The following is an 18,216-nucleotide window of genomic DNA, read 5'->3' on the forward strand; positions in this document are numbered from 1 at the left end:
TTTACCATTTTTTCATTACAATAATTAGTTTATCAACAGCAACAGCCTGTTATGATTGTCTATTATGCATGTCGTGCAATATGTTTTTGAAAAAAGAACAGACAATCCACTCGGTACTCTTTTCGCTACAGGCTTTAATAGGCATGTATTTATTGCACAGCTAACAGGAAAGAACAACTGAGACAAACGGCACATACATATTTTACACTTATTTGACAGTCACTGTAACAGTAAAAACCATAAGGAAGTCTTAGTATTCAACCATCTCACTAAACCTGTTTTTAAGCAGCCTATACACTGCATAGCATTTTGTCATCACACAGCAAAAACATTCAGTGTTCACTTAACTCTGATAGAATACATTTTACTCTGATAGATAGTACTCTGATAACTGATGCAGGATTTTTGCAGGATATTAACATATTTAAAGTTGATTTTTTAAAGGAATACACCAACATTTTGAGAAAGATACCCTTTTTCCGACTTACCCAGACTTAACACGAGATATTTGATTACCCAAAATGTTGGAGTATTCCGTATTCCTTTAAATATGCAGTGTTGTGAACATACTTTCTTTTATACAGACTGAAGACCAGGCAACACCACTTGGGGAGTATGATTACATTAATTTTTAAGCACAACATAGAAACTCATATACCTGTGTATTATTTCAGTCAAACAACAAAATATTCAGCCTAGAGCACAGAGGATTGTTTTTGGTGGTTTTTAATGTTGATAATTTTCACTGACAATTGTCACTGAAAAGAAAATGTGGCCAAAATCTTGAGTCTTCATAACATTTTTTCCCATTACAGTTCTACCTGAGGCATAGCTAAAATGATACGTTGTGAGACCAAAAAAAAAAAGACACGGGTTGGTGTGAGTTCTTGAAATCTGGACAGGCACATTACACGAATGTATGACATGTGCAAATACATAATTATGACCATATCCAAATCCAAATCCAGCCCTGCTTTTCTTTTTGCCCAGGTAATTAACTGAACAATTAAGTGCTTCTGAACAATTATGTGTCTTCATACCTGACTCCCAGGTCAAGGAAAAGTGGAAAACAAGCAGTTCTCAGGTCTCAAGGACTGTAATTTGAGTGACAAGCACAACAGCATTCTTATGCAACAATGGTGGCTAGATAGTTGAGGTGACCATCAGCTGAGAAAGAAATGCCTGACAGCCAGTCAGTCTGCCGCTTGCGGACCGCTGGAGTGCCAATTTTGCTAAACACTGGCTGAATGACACTAGTATCGGCCTGCGGGGTAACTACAATTTAAGGCATCAGTCCAGGGGCCTCATTTATAACCATTGCATACACACAAAAAAGGGCTTGAAATGTGCGTATGCCACTTTCTAAGCATAAATTAGGATTTATTAAAAAAAAAAAACTTGATGAGGAAATTGGCGTACATTTACAGAAACTTTGACCCATGCGGATGCACATTATGGAGGCAGAGGGAAATAGCGACTCACCGAGCACTTTATTGGGAACATTTTTGTAATGTAATGTAATTTTTACTTTATTATACCTAGTTATTTATGGCAGTTTCAGCCAACTGTGTGGCAGCAGTGCAATGCATAAAATCATGTAGATATGGGTCAGGAGCTTCAGTTAATGTTCACCAACCATCAGAATGGGGGAAAAGGCATCAAGAAACACCTTGTTAATGAGAGATGTCAGAGGAGAATGGCCAGACTGATCATCATGCAGTGTAACCTCGCATTTACAGCAATCTGTAGGCTAGTTAAATCCCTGTAGTTTACGTCCAGCCATGCTGGTCGATTGCATGTCTTTTTTTTTTTTTTAACGGATTGGTTAAAATAAGAATTCATGTTTTAATTGGTCTTCCCATTTATTTTTATGTAACGGTAAATTTTGCCAGTGCTTTTTATATGGCGAGGGACAATCGTGGTTGTGAGATTAACATGGTAAATGGTATATTAACATGGTATATTTTTATGTAGATACCGCATAGTGGAAAGCTATGTTCAGTTTGCCGGTAGAGTGAATTCACGCGTCAACAAATAAACACGGATGAAAAAACGCCATACAATAAGCCAGAAGTGAAGCAAGTGCTACAGATTTAAAACAGACATTCTTTGGTACTGTAGCATTCAATTCCCTGTGGTGTTTGCATTCGTATCCCCCTGAAATAGCAATTTTGCATAAACCGCAATGATACGGCTGGTGGTGAATGCGCATTTATTTTAAACAAAGCTTACCAACTTCAGAAAAAATAGTCGGTTATAGATTAGCAAATGAACGTTTAAACGAGGACAAATTTGCTGAATTTTGTGAATCAATTCGATCAATGTCCAAATTATCTTTCTTATTTATCTTTCTAAATTTCTCTTCTTAGCTTTGCGCTCTGACATTGGCATTCACAGACATAGCCTACATAGGGATTATCAAGGACATTTCTATGCTTATCAATATTAATTAAGGGCGTTTCTTTAACAATTTATGGGTAATTGTGGGAGTGAACTAAACGGTGTGTTGGGCTCGTGCACTTACGGACAATTCCAAGTTGATTTGGGATTTATAAAAGGAAATTTATAAATTTGGAGTACGTACATTTCCTCATTTCTATGTACGCAAACATTTAGTATGTATTCTCAGCAGAGGTTTAAATGAGGCCCCATTATATTCTCCTGAATAAAATATTTTAATAAAAAACTTCTCTAATGTTCTCTAATGTCAAAGCATTGAGTTTGACAGGCAGGTTGCTTGCGTTACGGGAACATTACATTACATTACGTGGCATTTAGCAGACGCTCTTATCCAGAGCGACGTACAAGTGCAACATAATTTGCGATGCACAGGGTGGCATCCCAAGCATCCCAAGCATTTCAAGCAAAGACCTGAAACACCAGCAGTGGAAACACCAGCAGAGGGAAAAGCAGCAGAGGAATGATGGCGCTCTGCCGGCTCCCCCCGTTACAGAGGTTCCCCTGGCAGCAGTACACCTTCCCCCGCAGAACCGGCCCCAGAACGTCCGAGATATTCACACCTTGCTTGCAGACACTCTTGGTGGCACACCCTTTACTCACCATAATGTTTCCTGCCACCCGTTCTGAAAAAGAGGAAAGGAGAGTGTAAGCCAGGCCAATAGTGCTGGACACTAAATTCTCGACTGAACATTCAATAATGTGCACTGTAAATGTCAGCACTTAAAGGCCAGAAAGAGATCTTGATGTGACCGAGATGGCAGTGAATGTCAGCGTAATCACTAGCAGAATTATAACACATTTTTACATTTACATTTTTGCCATTTAGCAGATGCCTTTTTAATCCAAAGCGACTTACAAGTGCATAGGTTCTTCCACAAGTTAAAGCATCACATCCATAGCTAGTAAAATACACATGAAGTGTTGTTCTAAACATATAGTCATCATAAGTGCAATTTTTATTTTATTTTTTATAATAGTTATAATAATGAAACAAGTATAGTAACACTTTACAATAAGATTTCATGAATTGGCATAAGCGAATGTAGATGTTACTACAACTACTGATATGTATTTGTACATCATTAATTAACTACTGATATGAAATTGTACATCATTTATTCATGTTAACCCTCTATGGCACTGTCGTCCTCTCATACATCTGATTTCTGGCATGAATAAAGCACCATAGCCCCCCATCATGTTACACTGCCCCCTCACCAACGACTTTGATGCACATGTGCTCATCTCCTCGGCACTGGACAGTCTTCTTGCACAGTGATGGTACTGCAATGCAGCCCATACACTCAAGATCATTGTCATTGGCCTCCTTATTTACTGCAGGCTCTGTGGGGACAGAAAGCGCATTTCAGGCACCAGAGTGACTTACACTTTTTATATAGCATCCACACTGGATATTTACTGAAGCAGTTTAGACAGGGTACCCAAGGAACACAAGGGCAGGTCATTTAACCTGTCCTACCTGGTAATTTAACCTACAACCCCTCAGCAATAGTCTCAGCCAAACCAACCATTATAATACTCTGCTGCCAAGACGGAAAGTGTTGTGGTTTCGGTAAGCCTATTGTTTGGCCTATGTCTCTGATTGTTTTTAATGGCTTCCTTGACTGTCATTGGCAAAACCCTGTTGCTCATGTGGAAAAATGCCAATGACAATCAAACTCCAACTCCAATAGCAATCAAAAGCCTAGAATCAGGACTAGATACTGTAAGCTTTCTTATACCTGCACTAAGGAAACAAACTAACCAATCATAAACAGCTGAGAAGCCAACTGTCCAAATACTTTCTGACCCCTAAAATTGTGGGACTCCTATATTATGGTGATGGTAATGTATGAGGTTGAGGAATGGCGGAGAGCCAGGCATGACAAAGGGTAATCCCTTGTAAGTGGGCACGCAAACGTGTCCGCCACTAAACCCCGGGAGGTAGAGGAAATGGAACACAACTCGGAGACAGCTCCGATCAAATAAAGAAAATAGCCACAAAAAATGGCTAAGGAAAATAAAGCAACCCTTAAAAACCAGTGTGAATAACACAACCAAAATGAGGGCTAAAAGGCGAGCCCTGTAGCCCCGGACCGGGAATCCCAAAATAAGTATAAAAGACTAGGTAAAAATAAACAACCGTGAGTCGCAGCTCCGGAAAACGCACAAACCAAAATACATACCGGGGACAACCTCCCTCACCCACAGGCTCACATGAGCTGAAAACAAAAGAGAAAAAAACAAAAGAACCTACAGGAAGGCGTTCGCAGTGTACGCTTTTTTTTGTTTTTCTTTTAAATGCCAAAACCCAGAACCAGCACAATACCTGACTCATTTAAGAGTGAGTCTACCGTGTGCTTACCAGCTTGGTGGCAGAGCGAACAGTGACACCAAAGCGTCGACCGATGGTCAAAGAGGGCGTTAAATACCTTCTGGAAGTAGACACCCCGTTTGCACTAATGAGCACCAGGTGAAAATAATAAACACAACCAGTACCACCTCCCAACCCTGACAGTAATGATAATCAATTATGGATGTAAATACCCTCATATTTATTGTTTCATTTCAAATCCAATGAGTACAGAGCCAAAGAACAAAAATAGTTCCACTGTAAAAATACTTCTTAAGACTTTCCATTCTCTTACAAAACCCATTGAAACACCATTCTTAAAGGTCATCTTAAAGTTACCCACGGACCGTGAGATAACCACTAGTTAATAAAGTGCAACTAAATAAGGAAAAGGTTCCCCAGCAAACTGCCAACACAAAGCTACCCTGAAACAAGGGAGTGAGAATAAGAAACAGAAATAAAGCGGGGGGTTTCCGATACATGACCAAGCAACCCTGCACCTAGTAATCCCAGGAGCGCACTACGGGAAAATTTTAATTTGCTCACGAAATATAGCTCATATGGCATTAACTGTGTAATTTCTGCAAAGCATTAATATGTGCCCACTTCTACTAAATGTGCAGAGAAGCTTGAGAGTTGTTTTTATGCGATCAACTGGTGAAATTACATTAGCTTGCTGAACCTTATTTTTTCTTTCTGTGTTGTACGCTTTTCTACTTGCATCATTGATGTAGAATAATTGTGTTAGTGTCGAAGTTTATATTTAACAATTAATTGAACCCCATAATTGTTCTCGTTCTGAACGTAAACAGCGCAAATTGGGTTGGACTGAAGTAGTACAAGCAGTGTCGAAAAGAGTGGCGGAAGCAGCAGGATTCCTAAAACCATTATGCAATAAAATGAAACCGAACGCACTGTGAACAAAAGTAACAAATGTCGTTAAGCATGGGATTTGAAACGCCTTCCAGGGAGCAGCCAACTGCATCATGTTCATGCTGTGCACAAAGCCGGTGCGGTCGCGACTGCTCAACACCGTGCGCAGAAAACAGCAGCACGGACATGTCCATCCAAGAGCCTCCCAGCGTAGACGCTCCTGTCCGGCACGGAAACACGGTCCCATGCCGGTGCGGCAAGGACTGCTGACCCAAACCTTCACGACTGGACCACTACGCTGGAACTACAGGTGCCCTTAGCTATGAACTAGCAGGGGCGGAGAGTCCGTCCAGTGCCTTTTTATTCCGGAAAGTGCCTTCAAGGACAAGGCGACATGGCTCAGGCAGTAAGAGCAGTCGTCTGGCAGTCGGAGGGCTGCCGGTTTGATTCCCCGCCCGGGCTGTGTCGAAGTGTCCCTGAGCAAGACCCCTAACCCCCATTTGCTCCTGACGAGCTGGTCAGTGCCTTGCATGGCAGCCAATCACCGTTGGTGTGTGAGTGTGTGTATGAATGGGTGAATGAGAAGCATCAATTGTACAGCGCTTTGGATAAAGGCGCTATATAAATGCCAACCATTTAGAAGCTGTCTACCAGTGGAAATTTCCACTGAACTGTTGCAACACGAGCAAATATGTGTCATAGGGCATGAATACCAGTAAGAGAAGCAGAAACATTTGTTTTCTGTCAGCTTGCAGAAAAACAGGAACCCACCTAACCAGGAACGCCACACTGGATTAACCCCAGAGCTTAGAATTGTTTCTCTCGGTGCATGTGTTGGCTGCTGACTGGAGGGATATAGGGACTGCCCTACTGTCCCCAGCAACAGAATGTGTATATAAGCTGTAACAAAGTATAAGGCATTGTTCTCCACTTTGGAAGCGCTGGACCCTATATGCATATTGTATGAAGCTGTTAACTCTCACTTGTGCAGAGCTGTTATTGTGTTGCAGATTTTTATCCAACAGCACATCCGTGGCTTAAAGAGTGCAGTCTTCAGGTAAGTGCAATTCTAGTTATGTAAATAACAGAAAAGGGACAACAAAAGAAACCTGCGCAAGCCGAATCCGCCACACAAGCTCTACTAATAGTGACAGAGCGGTTAACTGTATACATGGCTTAGTGAATAACAGAAAAGTGACTAAACAAACCTAGACCAAATAAGGCTCTTGCCTCCAGCTCTCCTCATAGAGACAGACCACACAATGTCAGTACAGTAATAAGAGCAGCGCCATCACAGAGAAAAAACCAGCCCAGGGCGAAAAAGAGTCGAACATGATTTAAATGTTCACTTCATATATGAGGGGAAAATAAATTAATTAATACATTTTCATGGAACTGTTCTGTGTAACATGTTGTGCCATCACAGAGGGCCAAGTGAAGAATGGTCTCTATGTCCCCAACTGGTGGCGGCATGAAGAACAATACAAAATGGTTGCCTGTCCAAAGACTACATTTCCCAGTGGCCACCACCAGTTGAAGGTGTTGAAGTCACCCGATTGCTGCTGGGGAGGAACAAAGAAGCTTGCTAACAAAGGTAGAGAAGAAAACAAAGGGCCAAGGAGGTCAGGCTTCGTTGTGCCCAGGAACTGAAAACAGTTAAGCTTTTCGTCATTGCAATCGCTTATTTTTCTCCCGCTTTCCGAAAAATATTCCTTCTGGGTGAGAGAAATATTTTAACAGGCTGGAAGTCCTTAAGAATTATGGACCTTCATCGATTTCCCAGTCAGGAGGAAGGAAAAGAAGTGGAGAAAAATAAGCGACTAGAATAAGCCCAGTGACTTAACCCTGGATTGAATCTCCTTTATTTTGAATTTGACTGTTTTTGAATGGAATTTTGGTGGACTTTAGAGGAGGAAGTAAATCCACTATTTTAATTTGAATCACTGTTTTGCCTGCTTTGGTCATTGTTTGCACTAACGCACCCTGCCCTGCACAACATCGCCTCCCATGTGTGTATGCAGTCACATATGTGCATGGCATTATGACCTACCTTCATTGTCACACCCGGTTCTTATCTTCCAGCTTGCATATTTGAAGTTAAAGGACAAGTTAGCATTGCAAAAGCCAGCATCAGCACATGATCTGGCAACCTTCTTGGTGACATGGGTCTCTTTTTTAAAATCAACTGAAAGAAAAAAGAAAAAAAATCACAACCTTGTTTGGAGTAGTACTGAATTATCTACTGTTCTGTTAAGCAATTGCTTCTTTTTTCTGAGATGCCACAATCCAACCCATTTGCACAACATGAATTTATAATAAAAAAAATAATGTGTGGTTGTCAGATTGTAATAAAGGGCATTTTGGTTTCATCTGTCCACAAGATCTTTTTCCAGAACTGTGGTTGCTCTTTTAAGTATTTCTTGGCAAACTGTAATCTGGCAATCCTGTTTTTGCAGCTAACCAGTGGTTTGTGTCTTGTAGTGTAGCCTCTGTATTTCTTTATTTACAGAAGCAATGAAACTCCCCTGAGCAAACATCTGTGAAGCCATCTGACCCAAACATTATGGTGCCCCAAATTTGGGGGGCTATGTATAAACATTCCTATAATTTCTACATAGTGACTCCAAAATGTATTAAAATACCCTTTAATAAAATCTAAAATTCTGCCAAATCAGAGGCAAATCAAGACATAATAGGTCTTTGTCCCAAACCTTATGGAGGGCACTGTATGTTGATGAGTATGTTTTACCCAAGTGAAACATATAGAAAGTATATTTATTTTTCATGATTATGGCCCCTTTTTTATATACACCTATGTGCAAAATTTTTCAATAATTGTTCTTTTTTTTTTTAAAGAAGAAACAAGTCGAGTATGGAGTATACAGACAATATAAAATATATACAGTGGCTTCAGAAAGTATTCGGAATGCTTCACTTTTTGCACATTTTATACTGTTGTATATATGTATGCCATTTTTGCCCATCAGTCTACATTCAATTACCCATAATGGCAAAGTGAAAACATGTTTAGACATTTTTGCAAATGTATTAAAAATAAAAAACTGAAATCTCCCATGATGTTTCCACCACCATGTTCTGTCCAAAGCATTTAATTTCTGTCTCACCAGACCAGAGAATATTTTTCCTCATGGACTTCATGACTTGGTATTTGTCCAGACATGCAGTGAACATTTTGGGGCCTTATATATATATACAGGTGTGTGCCTTTCTAAACTATGTCCAATCAATTAAATTCTAGACACATCACAAAGATAATTCAAACAGGATGCACCTGACCACAATTTGAAGTGCCACAGCAAAGGGTCTGACAAAGAACCATTTAACTTGATAGGGTTCTTCGATGGAATCACAGGGTTCGTATTGGAATAATTTTTTGAGAGGTCTTCACAATTGAATTGTACATTGTGTTAATCAGAATTGTATGTTATACATACGGCCCAGTGCAAAAGTTTGTGAACACCAAGACTGAAGCTGACTGTAACAGAAAATCATGTGGGTTGTACTTGGCTGTTTTTAGGCTATTGTAGCTTTAATTTACGTAATAAAGTTTAGTGGATGTGTTTAGTAATTTTCTGCATGAAGAGCGATACATGCAAACAGTGTACACATGCTTAATTGTGGTGACTAGTATTGATGCATTCCATGCATTATGAATTAAGAATAATGGTGCAATTAATTAATTGAGCAAAAATAAAGTTGTTGTTTTTCACATAGTTTCATGTATTTCTAAGTACATGTCCTGGCAAGCTGTAATGGAGGCAGAAACACTGGGGGTTTTCAAGACCAGGCTTGATAAGGTGCTAGATACTACTTACCTAACTAAGCAGTAAGTGGTAGGAAGAGGCGAGCATGGCTGGGCTTAATGGCCATGTTATGTTATGCATTACATTATTACATTACATTAATGGCATTTAGCAGACGCTCTTATCCAGAGCGACGTACAACGAAGTGCAAATGTGGCGCCATGGAATGTGGTACTGTTTATAATTTTGTTCATAACATGCATTTTGTTAGCATAGCCATGTGGCTCGGCACGGAGAATAACGTTAGACTAGTGAAGTTGGGAGTGAGCCGTTTATGGGTTTAAAGGCGCCGTTTTGGGAATGTCACAGCATAAAAGTTAAACCGTTATAAATGTTATAAAATATGGTGCAAATAGTAGTAATAGCTGGATCATTGTTATTATTTCATTTTCTTGTTTTGGTAATGGTAGTATAGTAATATAATATATGTTATGATATAATATGATAATTTATCTGATCATTATAAAATATTGTAAGTGCAGAGCAAGTCATGTCAGTGTGAATGAAAGCAGAAAGCAGAAGCGTATCATAGCTGCTCATCGTGACTACAGTTTATCTAACAATTTTCATGTGTTGCAGAATATAATAAAATATGAGCACCTGGATATCACAAAGTGTCATTATTCAAGTGTGCAACACAAAGTGCATACCCATAACCAGGGATAATTGCACTGAAAGATCCTAGGCTAGAAGGAAGTACAATTTCAACTGTTATGTTATAGCATGGGCGGAACGGATGGTGCAGTGGGTAGCACTGCCACCTCACAGCAAGGAGGTCCTGGGTTCGAATCCCCGTCGGCCAGGGCCTCTCTGTGTGGAGTTTGCATGTTCTCCCCGTGTCTGCGTGGGTTTCCTCCGGGTACTCCGGTTTCCTCCCACAGTCCAAAGACATGCAGGTTAGGCTGATTGGATAGTCTAAATTGCCCGTAGGTATGAATGTGTGAGTGAATGGTGTGTGTGCCCTGTGATGGACTGGCGACCTGTCCAGGGTGTATTCCTGCCTTTCGCCCAATGTATGCTGGGATAGGCTCCAGCCCCCTGCGACCCTGATTAGGATAAGCGGGTTCAGATAATGGATGGATGGATGTTATATCATGGCACCGAAAAATAACCAACCACTCAGGGTAAATGACCCTGTCGGGCACCACCCTGACGGGCAGTTATTTCCTAATAATTGAGAAGTTCATTATAACTTACTTTCGTTATAAGTAGAAATTTTCTTTACTGCAACACTCTTCACAAACCTTTACACCTGACCTTTATACAATGATAGTCCCATTCCTTTCTTAGATGTTCCTATATATAAAAGGGGCCATAAGTGTTTTCTATGTTTCATTTAGTAAAACATAATAATCAACACATATGACTTTTACAAACCTTTTGCGTATGGGAAGCACTGTTGTTCTCATACCACATACAGTACGCACCCTCAGTTAATTCAGACGCTGCTGCCACGCATTTCTGCCCAGCCGGACATGCGTTTGCAATGCCACTGCAAGCGGCCCAGTCTTCCGCAACACACTTTGTGCAATTTAGCGCGTTGCCTAAAAGGACATAACAAAAGACATTGATCACGGAAGAACTTTACAGTGATGTAAACCTTTGCTGCTTTCCGTAGCCTAGAGGTAAAGCTAATATCAGTGCCAAAAGTTGTTATTTTAACGCAACGCATACCTTGTATCCACTACGTTGTAAAAACATAGTAATTAACCCACGTAGACGCCGAAACAACGGACTGCGTCACAGGGTATTAGACTGAAGCCTAAAATGCATCCCACCCTCAGCCCAGCTTCGACATACACCGCTTCCAGGCGGCTGTGACTAGATGAGACAATGGGCATATAAAAGATATCATGTTCTTGCATTACCTCAAGAACAACAAACGCATTGAGCATCTCAAGTTCCCAGTCTTTCGCCCCTCATTTCTGGCTCGAGTTTAATTATTATTATTAGAGTAGGAGTATTTTATTGCATAACTAATTCAACGGAAGCTAAGCACTAATATTGCATGATGTAAAGTGTACAACGCTGTGTAGGTGCCGACACCACACCTCATTCACCTTGACCGTAAAGTATAATGACCTTGGCTATAGGCTACCAAGTCGCTCGATGTAGCCTGTGAGAATAAAAATGGCGCAGACATAAAATGACTTGTTGAACAATACAATAAAGTTTCAATTTTGAATAGGCGTAATTAAATATTGTATTCCACTATAAAGCAGGCTCATTGTTGATTTTTTAAAAACGAATTACATAATTTTCTTTAATCGAAATGTTGGTCTAAGATGATAAAAATGGTCTAAATCTTGCCTACATGGTTGCTATTACCTTTGTGGGGAATTGCCGATAGCCTACACTTGTTTGAATCGCCCCAAAATATGGAACTCTAAACTATAAATACAAGGTCAGCGCTAAGAAAAGTTCGCTGTATTTCTAGAAGTAGCTTAAATGCAGTTTAATAGCGCACACCGACCTAACCTGGATAAACAATTCCGTGAGAATAATATTGCCATAATGACATGTTGTAGAAATAGAAAACCAAGTCTTACCAGCCACAAGTACCACACAAAGGGATAGACCCAACGCCCAAAACATGATGGTAATCAAAGCTGCGTGTGTTCAGCACACAGAGATGTTCGTGTATTGGGAACCAAGCCGTGTCTACAGTCTTCCGCGACAAGCCCCTTGTTGGGGAAATGATGCTATGGGGGGCGGGGAGGGGGGGGGGGGGGTGCTCGCGTGACGACGAGCTGTAGCCTATATCATTCATGCAAAGAAGATAATGAGACAGCAACCCGTTTATTGTGATTATATGCTGTTATAAATGTAAGAATTGTACACGCCTCGACCAGTCTGAATTGTCCCCAGCAATAATTTCCTGATAGTCAAAATATAAAATGTATTATTATTACATTAAAGGGGGTTTAAAGGGCACAGTCAGAGCGCAAAAGGGAATTGGAGTGGGAGACGCCAGGCAGGCGGTGAATTATAGGTAGGACTAGAAACAGCCTGTGAGTCTCCCCCTTTCAGACCGCGGCATGTGTCCGTTTGAAAACGCGAAACTGAGTTATTATAATGTAGAGGATGGGCGGAGGGCCAGACGCGACTAAAAGTAAACCCCTACAAAATCCCGGAAGAGAAAAGAACTGGGATGTACAAATAAAAATGGGGAATACTCCCGGAACAGGGGGAGGAACAGAAAGTAATACAAAAGAAAACTCCGATCCAAATCAGAATATTAATCCCCAAAACGGCTAAGAGAAAATAAAACGACCCTTAAAAAACAGGGCGACTACCCAACCAAAAGAAGTGCTTTAAGTAGAGCACCGAAATCCCCGGACCGGGGATAAAATAGAAGTACAACCTAACAAAAGACTAGGCACGAAAATAAAACCTTGAGTGGCAGCTCAGGAGAAAAAACGCAAACCAAAATACAGTTACCGGGGACACCGTCCCTCACCCACAGACTCACACGAGCCCGAAAAATAAAAAGAAAGAAAACAAAGAACCTACAGGAAGGCGTCAGTTGTGTACACACACTAGCGAACTGATCACCCTCCTTACCTTTTACTTTTACAATAGTCATAAACTGTCCAAAACGTCACCCCACCACCCACACCTCCCAGTATCACACCAGTGGTCAATACAACTGACTCATCTGATAGACAGCTGGTGGTCACTCGAGCAGGCAGAGTTAGCCAACGCAATCAGCGTTATCAGGACTATGTCAGTACCTAGGCTGAAGACAGTTAAGTTATGGAAATTGAGTCTGTGTTCAACTGTTAACTCAACTAAGCTTATTTGCTTATACGCACTTTGCTAACAATGTTGTGTGTCATCCTATGTTCCTCTGTAGGTGGCCTGGACAGTTTAATTTACAGTATTTACTTATGTTCCCGTTATGTTAAGTGATACCTAAAGCACATTACCTGACTCCGATATCACTGAGTCTACCGTGTGCTTACCAGCTAATTGTGCCAGAGCGAACAGTGGACACCAAAGCGTTGACTGATTGTCCGCGAGTGCTTTATATACACACCATCAGGAGGTAGGTACCCTTGGCACTAATGAGGGCTACCTCCCAACCCTGACAGTTATGAGCTTATGGGCGACCGAGAAAGAGAGATGAAATGGGAAAATAACACGTGTACAAGAAAAATATACATTGTGTATGTGTCTAAGAACTTCACGTAGAGCTTGTGTGAGTGTAGACACAAAACTGCTTTATTTCACCTTACCCACTTCCCATACCCCGGGTCGCCACCTAGTGAAGTCAACATAGACACTGAGATTTAAGGTGATAGTGTCACAACTCTACATCCCTTTTCTTCCAGAACAGATGCAAATAAAACTTAAAGCAGGGGTCTCCAACCCTGGTCCTGGAGAGCTACTGGGTCTGCTGGTTTTTGTTTTCACTTTAAAATCAGCACCTGTTGAGACCCAAGTAACCAGGTGAGGTGAGTTAATTAATCAATTAGAGCAGTTGATTACAGTTAATTGCTGGGTAACAAGGAAAACCAGCAGACCCTGTAGCTCTCCAGGACCAGGGTTGGAGACCACTGACTTAAAGCATCCACAACACATTTCATAACCTGTGCTTTAGGTATCACTTAACATAACGGGAACATAAGTAAATACTGTAAACTGTCCAGGCCACCTACAGAGGAACATAGGATGACACACAACACAACAATGGCAGCTGCTACGTTGGCTTGGACAGCAGGTGGGAGCATGTCTGTGGTTGCTGGCAGGAAGGTCCTGGTCTGTCTGGACATGAGGCGCTGAGCAGCGGAAGGGAGTCCATCACGGGGAATGTTGCGGGTGTGGAGAAGGGCCGCTTGGATGTCTGTGCTGTCACGGTGGCACTTCTCCAGCAAGTGCTTAGCGGATCTCACTGCACACTCAGCAAGACCGTTAGATTGTGGGTAATATGGACTGCTGCGTATGTGTTTAAAGTCCCACGCTTGTGAAAAGTCTGCAAAGTCCCTTCCCGTGAACTGGGTCCCATTGTCAGTCATGAGGGTGTGGGGCACACCATGTGTTGCAAAGTGTCGCTTCAGCTTCGCAATGACTGTGTTGCTGGTCATATTGGGGAGGTAGTCCAGCTCAAACCACCCTGAGTATGAGTCCACCAGGACTAGATGCATTTTGGCATGCCACTCAAATATGTCAGCCGCAGTGAATGACCATAGTAGCTCAGGGATGTCATGGAGGTGCATTGGTTCCTTTGTGTTGTGTGATGTCAACGCATTGCATGCGGCACAGCGAGACACCTCTCTTTTGATATCTGCGTACATTGAGGTCCAGTACATGGTCTCTCGAGCTCTCCGTTTAGTAGCTTCAATCCCAGGATGGCCCTGGTGTAGCTGGCCAACATAAAACGTCTGTAGTGCTGCAGGTATTATTAGCCTTTGTCCACGTAGGAGCAGTCCATCTTCCACCGTCAGTTCTTCCTTCATGGAGAAGAAATGGTCGCAGCTGTTGTGGCAGCTCCTTGGAGGTGCTGGGCCAGCCACGACCTCAGAGAGCTGTTGGCAGATGATGTCACCCTTCACTGCCTGTCGTAGTTCCTCTGTACGACGTGAGGAGAGCACCTGGAGAGACATCACCTCTAGTAAGTCGTCAGTAAGTGGGGGCTCAGTCACAGGTAAGTGTGCACGCAGCAACGCGTCTGCGATATACAGTTCTTTGCCTCGCTTATAGATCACATCCAAGTGGTAACGGTGCAGTTTTAACGTCATACCCTGCAGGCGTGTTGATGCGTTGTGCAATGGTTTCCCCAGGATGGTTGTAAGGGGCTGATGATCTCATGATTTCAGCAGTGACGGGGCGGCCATAGATTAAGTCATGGAATTTGTTAGTTGCAAACACCAGTGCTAACATTTCTTTTTCAATCTGAGCATAGCTGGACTCAGTTGGGGTGAGGGCACGTGATGCGAATGCCACAGACCTCCCTTGCTGGAGGCACACTGCCCCAAGACCGTGTTGGGAGGCGTCTGCCGATATGACCACTGGCTTTGATGTGTCAAAAAACTGCAGCACAGGAGGATTAGTCACTGCCTGCTTCAGTTTGTTGAACACTGCATCATGGGCGTCATGCCAGTGCCACTCCACGTCGTGGTGTGTCAGCTGTCTCAGGGGGCCAGTCACGTCACTGTACTGAGGGATGAATTTGGATAGATAGTTTGTCATACCCAGGAACTGCTGTAGGGCGTGTTTGTCCTGTGGCTTCTCCATCTCACAGACCGCTTTTATCTTTTCAGGATCTGGTTTAACACCATCAGCGGTTAACAAGTGGCCTACATAGTGTACGCAGTGTACTCTGATTGTCACTTGTCAGGATTGAGCTTCGGGTTGATTGCACGGATCCTGTTCAAAACCTGTGTTAGGCGTTCATCATGTTCTTGTAGTGTTCGTCCCCAGATGAGGATATCATCAACCACAATCTCGCATGGTTGTCCAGCAAATAACTGTTCCATCACATTCTGAAATACCTCACTGCCTGTGCATATGCCGTATGGCATTCTCAGGAACCTATAGCGACCATGGGGTGACATGAATGTTGTGAGCTTCGAGGAGGCGCTGTCAAGGGGTATTTGCCAAAAACCACATTTAGCGTCTAGTATTTTTGCACCCGGCATGTCTGCAATGATCTGGTCAATTGATTTGAGCGGATGACGGGGTCTGAGGATGGCCCGGTTTAGATGTACTGGGTCGATGCAAAGTCGCACTGTTCCATCTTTTTTTTCCGCTGCAACCATAGCAGACACCCATTCTGTTGCGTCATTTTCTGGTGTAATAACACCTAGAGCAACCATTCGGTCCAGCTCCGCCTTAACCTTATCTTTCATGGCAATGGGGATCCTGCGGGGAGCACATATTGTGGGGGCAACAGTGTCATCTAGTCTCATATGATATATGACAGGCAGTTTACCAATGACATTGGTGTCAAAGAGGTCTTTGTACTCCAGCACCTCTGGAGCTTCATGTTGCAGCATGTGAACGTCAGGTCTGAGGTGTATGAGACCAATAGCAACACTGTCTTGTAGTCCCAGTATGGGTTTCACATCCCTATTGACCACATGAAACTTGAACTGCCCCTGTATACAGTGCAGTGTTACAGTGCCATCTGTTTTGATTGTTTCACCTCCATTTGTCTGGACAGCACATTACATTTGGCACCAGTGTCTACTTTTACCTTCAGTTGTCCATTTCCGTTCTTCAGTGCGAGTGTGGCGAATATTTCTCCCTTCTGCGGGGGTGTGAGTATTGTGTCACAGTAAAAAGTATCAACCACCTGATTGTCTGGTTCAGTGGTGAATTCATTTACTCTACTGAAAAATCCCGCAGGGGCACACGCACAAACTTAAAACAGGCACTGCAAGTAGGTTATTTACAGTATTTTAACCCAATGCTCATCACCTTGCCAAGAGCCCCCGGAGGCAACATTAGTGACTAGAGGGGTCCTCTGCACCCTTCTATGGGTGAAAGTGGGTGTTGCCCGGCCTAGCTCTAGTGGCCCTTTTATAGAGTGCTGTGTATTTTTTCATACTGTGTGGTTTGACTGACCTATAGTTTGTAGTGGTCCTTATTAGAGTGCTGTGCATTTTCCATACCGTTTTCTTAGTGTGCAGTGGGTTGCGGTGCTTTATACTGTGCAGTGTTTCTGGCAGTGTGTTTGCCAAGCTTTTGTACCGTAACAGTCTGTGAACATTCTCATTCCCCTGACACCGGACCAGACCGGAATACCAAAGGTGGTGGCAGCATTACGCTATCCTTAAAACACCTAACAACAAAGTTTATTACAATACTGTTGCCAATGAAAAGTCGTAGTCCTAAACCATGGGTCTCCAACACGTTGCTCTCAAGCTACCAGTCACTACTAGTCGCAGTCGCTTGCCGCCCCCTTCTAAGTAGCTTGGCAAGGGTTGAAGCAGTATACATTTAAACACAATTGTTGCCGCGAGGCATTCCAGCCTACAAATTTAATAAAAAGTAAATCAGGCAAAATTAAAAATGTACTCAATTTAGCCTACTTGGCTACGCAATAAGGTTTCCATGTATTTACAGCACAGCGCACGTTCAATGAATTAATGAAAGCGGCTGCCTTGGCTCGCAATAAACAGACGGGTGGAAATCCCGACACTCTTTCAACTACATAAAACTTAACAGTGAACCATCAAATACCCCCCAGATTTCAGTGCCCATCAGTCCCAACATTTAGCAATAGAATCAAACAGTCCAAAAGTAAATTAAATCCCAAACCAAAGCGAAAATCTTTTGATAGCCTACCGGTATGCTGCTCCAAACGAAACGCATGTCTCACAATAAAACGCACTTTAGGAAAAAAGATCCTTAACTTGCTGTTATCTACGCTAATTTTTTATTGTTCATGAAGGCGTGTCTGGCAAGTAGTTATTTTATGGATTCTGGACTTGCATGTGATTTATTGTGTTTGAGAATATTTGCAATAAACTAAGTCTGTTAAGACGGACACTATGACTTACCAAACGGTGTTTCCTGATTAGCCTACACTAATTGATTTCTGAACGGTTACAGGAAGTGTTGAACAGTGTTGGTCCACTTTAAGTGTAGCCTTTTACTTTATGTCTAAGAATAAAATTCTACAACAGAAGCCAAATAAGAAATAAAGTCCTGCCTGGAATACAAGCCTGCCCCAAATAAAGGCCTGTGCTTTGTGCAGCC

General features: G+C 42.3%; 1 protein-coding gene across 1 annotated transcript; it reads right to left on the reverse strand.

The window, feature by feature from the left end:
• Positions 1-117: 117 nt before the first annotated feature.
• Positions 118-12,195, reverse strand: LOC133126551 (uncharacterized). Its single transcript, XM_061238889.1, has 5 exons — positions 12,060-12,195; positions 10,938-11,054; positions 7,737-7,871; positions 3,679-3,804; positions 118-3,083 (listed from the first exon to the last, which is right to left on the reverse strand). Exons 1-5 carry the CDS (start codon positions 12,103-12,105, stop codon positions 2,860-2,862), a joined length of 648 nt encoding a protein of 215 aa, XP_061094873.1. The 5' UTR covers positions 12,106-12,195; the 3' UTR covers positions 118-2,859.
• Between the last annotated feature and the right edge of the window lie 6,021 nt (positions 12,196-18,216).

This window comes from Conger conger, chromosome 1 (assembly GCF_963514075.1).
Source record: "Conger conger chromosome 1, fConCon1.1, whole genome shotgun sequence".
NCBI classification, from domain to species: Eukaryota; Metazoa; Chordata; class Actinopteri; order Anguilliformes; family Congridae; genus Conger; species Conger conger.